General features: G+C 36.6%; 1 protein-coding gene across 4 annotated transcripts in view; it reads left to right on the top strand.

Moving 5' to 3' along the window:
* The window catches only part of FXR1 (FMR1 autosomal homolog 1), a 36,959-nt gene that overhangs the window by 11,025 nt on the left and 19,934 nt on the right, over positions 1-6,000 (top strand). For all 4 annotated transcript variants that reach the window (XM_004708619.2, XM_004708618.2, XM_004708617.2 and 1 more), the window contains 4 exons: positions 137-230; positions 848-964; positions 1,786-1,956; positions 4,798-4,876. In XM_004708619.2, the coding sequence (XP_004708676.1) occupies positions 137-230; positions 848-964; positions 1,786-1,956; positions 4,798-4,876 (461 nt within the window). The remainder of the gene's footprint in view (positions 1-136; positions 231-847; positions 965-1,785; positions 1,957-4,797; positions 4,877-6,000) is intronic.

Below are 6,000 nucleotides of genomic sequence, written 5' to 3'. Positions count from 1 at the left end.
TTCTGATAGAAAATCTTTTATATAAACAAAAACTTTCATGGGAGATGTCAAAATGAAATACTGGGTTTGCATTACAACTCTTCGCTAAATCTAATCTATTATTGAAGCTTTAAACATGAATTAATTTCTCTCTTAGGTGTGCTAATGAAAATGCTCATAAAGATTTTAAGAAAGCAGTAGGAGCATGCAGAATTTTTTACCACCCAGAAACCACACAGCTCATGATCCTGGTAAGATGGCACCTTATTTTAGGTTGCTAGTGATAATATAGTGGGTTTTGTGTTAGGCTGCTAACTGTAAGGTCAGTGGCCTGGGCCCACCAGAAGCTCAGTGGGAGAAAGCTCAGTGGAAGACAGGTGAGGCTTTCTGCTCCTGTAAAGATAGTTTCCAAAACCCACAGAGGTAGTTCTACTCTATCCTGTAAAGTTGCTATGACTTAAAATTGACTTGATGGCCATGAGTTTGGTGATGGATATAGTACAGATTTCATAGTGGATATTTCAAAAGGCAAAAACAGATGAAATTGGTGTATAATGATGTTATTAATGCAGTGTGGGAGAAAATGTTACAACTTTAATTACTATTTTCATCTCTTCTGGAGTGAGGAAGAAAATAAAATTCTTAACATTGTAACCATCTTAATGTGTGGAATACTGCCCCCCCCCCCCCCATTATTCTTAAAACATCTAAATAATTTGGGAGTTCATAAAGCAAAGGTGTCTGTGTCATAGGTGTTAGAAGGTGTTAAGTGAGGGTAGTAGATGAGAATTACTGGAGTGCCTATGGAAAATTGTGTTTGTGTTATTTTGAAAAATCATTGAGCTTTGAATGATTAATTTGTTTATAGTCTGCCAGTGAAGCAACTGTGAAGAGAGTAAATATTTTAAGTGACATGCATTTACGAAGTATTCGTACCAAGTTGATGCTTATGTCCAGAAATGAAGAGGCCACGAAGCATTTAGAAGTGAGTTTACCTTTAAAAAGATTTTCTTTGGTATCCCAAATTAATGAGCATTATTTCAGTTTCTTTGTTCAAACTACCTGACTGTTACATAAGGCAACTCAAGACTTTTTTGGGTAGTCATTAAGAATTGTTTTTCTCTGTTTTCTCAAGCAAAGCCTTTTGTTTTACTAAATGCTCGGTAACGTTTTTGATTAGGATTGGATGACAATTACCAAAGAGATTAGAAATGCAAAAGGATTATTCAGAATTATATCGCTAGTTCTTCTATATTCAGCCCTTAACCTTATCTACTACCTAAAGCATCTCCTTCACTACCTCGTCAGTCATGTCACCCTTCTCTCCGTAACTGCTGTATTTTAACAGCTCTTGTTTTAGAGGCGAGTAGGACTGAAAAGTGGGCAACTCATAAAAAACAAAGCTAATCACCCATCACTGCTTCAGTGTTTTCCTTTTCCTCACTGCCATACTATTTGGATATTTGTTCTTGCTGTGAGCATGCTATCTTACCCTTTCCCCCTATTTGTCTTCAACCCTACCCCTCATCCCTTCCCCCTTACTAGTGTGGAGTTGTGTGGGTACATTCAAGTACATACTGTCTTGACCTATAGAAATTGAGGTTTGCCCACCCTTTAAGAACACATTTGTCACTGCCATTAATAATTTATGTGAATTTTGAAATAGGAGTCATTTGGAGAGCTGACTATTAATAATTCAGGAAAGTTGGTTGTCTTTGAACTGCTCTTTCCTATTACCATGCTTAAGTGTTAGATGAAATTTAAAACAATCAAAATTAGTTAATATAACTTACTCTTTTTAAATAGTGCACAAAACAACTTGCAGCAGCTTTTCATGAGGAATTTGTTGTGAGAGAAGATTTAATGGGCCTTGCAATAGGAACACATGGTAGTAACATACAGCAAGCCAGGAAGGTTCCTGGAGTTACAGCCATTGAACTAGATGAAGATACTGGAACATTTCGGATCTATGGCGAGGTAAGCTGCTCTTGGTTGTCCCCTTTGGCTAATCGCTGTAGGGTAACAAAAGGTTGTTTATGGGTTATAGTTCATGTGTGCGTGGGCTTCTGTAAAACAGTGTGTGTAAACATCTCTCCGTGACTAGGACTGCGCACAAGGCTTTCAGAAATAACACTTGCCTTAGCCTCCTTAGGGTGCTTTCCAAAGGAAGGACTTTTTGTTCTATGAGAATTTTTGACAAAACCCACATGTACATCTTCCCACATCACTGATGCTTTGCAGTAAGGTTTTGGAAATTCTGCCCCACATAAGACATTAGTTTTCAGGTGGATTATTTATTGTAAGGGAGCTTGGAAGACTTCTAAGATAAGTCAAGACAGGGAAGACTTGCAAAGTTGACATGAAACGTGGGTGAAATAAAAACTAGTACTGAACTTGGGGTCTTATATGGTCTGCATTTAAAATTTTAAATAAACATATTGGCCCTCAGTAAGCTGTTTGCTCTATATGTGCCAAAAGCGTTTCACAAAGGTCAACTATTTAGGAGAGCTGATCTTTCCATCAGTGCCTCAAGCAAGATTAAAGCTAATGAAGATAAGCTTATGAAATATATCGTAACAGGGAAATCATTCTTGGATTTACCAATATAACAGAGTAAGGTCCAAAAAGGTGACTTTTAGGGAATCTGAGGGTCCAGTTAAGTTCAAGGTTGATAGGTCAGTTCAGAAAACAATGGTGCTTGTTACTTGGGATCTCAAGGGGTGGGGGAGGGATGGGTGATACATTTTCTCTGAATAAGATCAAACTAGGCCTAGTCACGGGAATAACTGAAATCAGAGTTGTACTGGCCGTCAGATATGTACACAGTTCCGTTGTCTTATGTCGTTACTCAGCTCACTTCCATCCATTCAGTCTGTAACTATAAACAGGAGTATAAAACCCAGTTTTTTTCCCTTGGAACTGCTGGTGGTTTTGAACAGCAGGCCACGCAGATCGCAGCCCATCTCATAACCACTACACCACGAGGTTGTTGTGTGCCATTAGAGTTGTACACTGTCCAACTTTCTATTCATAAAGATGCCCAAACTGCTGTCATGACAGACTAGGTCGTTGTCTGCTATAATGCGGTGTTCTGAGCAGTAAGTCATCAACATTTATTATGAGTGAACACACCCGAGGACATAAATACTCTGCATTATTTTCTGTGGAAAAGTTCACAGAAATATTTCATTTTAATACCAAATCTCCAGGTCCCTGAGATTTTTGAAGGTTCCTCTTATGTAGCATTCACTACTAATGATAAAATGCAGGTGAGGTTTGTTGTAGCTATAATATCTTGAGAGTAGGGAACTACTTTAAAATTTTTCTTGAGACCATCCTCCAAATTAGTCTATATTAAGAGTTGATTTTTTTGTGTGGTCAAGCATTGGTGTGTGACTTCATATCTAACTGTACTTCTGAAATCTTTACAGGTGAGCAGTGTAACATAGTAGTTGTGTAGGGGTGATACCATAACCTGAGGGTGCTAGAATGATTCAGGATGTGTTGCAAACACATACCTATATTTTATCCTTTATTATGTGCCACAGGACAAAAGTTTTTAATTGCCAGGGTACTCTGAGTAATATTTTCTTACTTAGGCCAAATAAGTTTGGGAACCTTTATGGTATATGTTTTAGAACAGCCTTCTGAACCTGTGGGTCACGACTCCTTTGGGGTGGGGGGCTGTAGAACGACCAGGGTTGCCTGATTCATAACAGTAGCAATATTACAGTTATGAAGTAGCAAGGAAAATAATTTTATGGTTGGGGGTCACCACAACACGAGGAACTGTATTAAAGGGTTGTAGCACTAGGAAGGTTGAGAACCACTGTTTGAGAACTATCCTGACTGGATTGCAATCCTATCTCTACCTCTTTAAGTGGACCTTTACTTAAATTTTCTCATTGTAAGGATTTCTCATATGAGGACTGAATAAAGCTTTAAAAGTCCTTAACCATATGTGGTAATTGATTTAATGAGCACACAATAAATGTGGACTACGGTTATTAGTAGGCAACCATTAAAAACTGAAGTTAGCCGTTATTTGAGAACTGAGTTTCCCTCTAGAGATCTCCCTACTCTCAAGTCCTTAAAATTGAACCCATTAATAATTATACCTTTTAATGTTCTTATTAGTAAGAACAGTTCTTTAACAAAAACGCATGTTGAGTCAAGATTTTTGATGAGTGAATTAGGGGGTGGGGGGAGCAAATAATTTAGACTTATAGGTTCCCAAACTTATTGGGCTTATTGCATACTTTTCAGATTAAAACCAAAACAGGACTACTTAGCACCCGCCCTTCTGGCAAATGAATACTCTTGTACGGTATAGCCTATAATGTAGGGTAAAGTGTAGGTATCTGCTTTTGCACCTCCTCTGGATTGATCCAGTGCTTCTTCCCCTAGGGGGCAGCCTCTCCCATTTTGGGAAAACTGGATTAGATCATTTGAATAATGCACGTTTTTAACACTTACCTAAAGAAATACAACACGAGAGTGTGGACCAGGATAGTTAAGATTAGATTAAAATTTGCCTTCTCAGTAGCTATATAATAAAAGTAAGTTTTTAAGTTTGTCAGCAGCTTAAGAAGACCTAGGGATTTCTAACCTTTCAGGGTTCTAATAATACGAATATTTTTATTATCCTTTTGCCTTTGAAATATTAGTCTGATTATTATTTTCTCTTTAGTACTTCATGAAATACTTGAAACATTACTCAATAATAATTCATATTTGACACTTTGCAGATTTTCTGATGTGGGGTATGGGTTGCTTCAGGGGTGCATTTCATGTTTGTTTGTTGTTCCCTTTCCGCAGAGTGCTGATGCTGTGAAAAAGGCTAGAGGTTTCTTGGAATTTGTGGAGGATTTTATTCAGGTTCCTAGAAATCTTGTTGGTAGGTAATTCTACTATATGTTTTAATAAGTTAAAAATGTTTTTGTTGTGTCAAAAATCTTTCGTTGGTAACTTAAGGAAAATTAGTCTTGGTTGTGTGCTACTTGATTCTATTTTGTTATGGTAGAGTACTTAGATAATAATACCTATTCTCAGGTTTTGGTGATAGCATATAGTCTGTACCTCTTATGGTCATGGGTTAAGAAGAAAAGGTCATCTATTTTATGTGACCTATAATTTTGGTAACAGTTTATCATTACAGTTTTTCCTAATCCTTTTTATCCTTTGTTTTTCTTATTCCCTAAATGTCTTTTTATCATTCATATGTCCGTCAAAATTGTGATAATATTTTTTGAGAAGGTGTTTGTGATAATTCTTTTCTTTTATTTAGTGCAGAAAAAAATAACAATGGACTAACAGTAGGGTAATAATCTTCTACACAGTAGGCCCTGAATAAATAATAAATGGTTGTTGCAAAGGCATAGAATCAGGTAAGACACCATGGGCAGGAGAGAAACATGGTGATGATGCTATGAGGGGAGGTTTCATTAAATTATGATTTTGTGTTACCGTCAATGAAAACCATGAAGCCAATGGGTTAGCCTAATTGACAAAATCTTGAGGCTGACAGTATACTTAAATGAGCATTATAACTTGAGATTTATTTAATAGTTTTCTTTTTAATAAGCCCTCATTTTAAAGATGGTTTGAGATATGGGAAAGCTTAAGTGTTAAATACTCAGTAATATCTTTGTCATTTAATGTAAAGAAACAGCCACATAAAATGCAGTGAAGTTTTGTTGCCTACAGTATCATTTGTATTTTAGATTTAAGGAAATAATTTCAGATCCTGGGTTCCATTTACATAATTGAGCATGTTCTAACTTTGAAATAGATTTCTAGGCGATAATTCTGATTGTTAAACTTAATAAAGCAGTTAATACATGGAAAAAGCTTTTATTATAAACACTTGATTGTTTCAGCCAGTCACAAATAGTGGGCAATTATGGAATTCAACTGTCAGTGTTTGTATAAAAAGCTTTAAGCTCTGCCCAAACATCCTGATAACTGCTGATATTACCATATATACTCGAATATAAGCCGCCCAGAATATCAGCTAAGGCA

Source organism: Echinops telfairi, unplaced genomic scaffold, assembly GCF_000313985.2.
Source record: "Echinops telfairi isolate 266 unplaced genomic scaffold, ASM31398v2 ScPeMD7_4225;HRSCAF=4972, whole genome shotgun sequence".
Classification (NCBI taxonomy): domain Eukaryota; kingdom Metazoa; phylum Chordata; class Mammalia; order Afrosoricida; family Tenrecidae; genus Echinops; species Echinops telfairi.
This window is presented reverse-complemented; position numbering and strand designations above follow the sequence as displayed.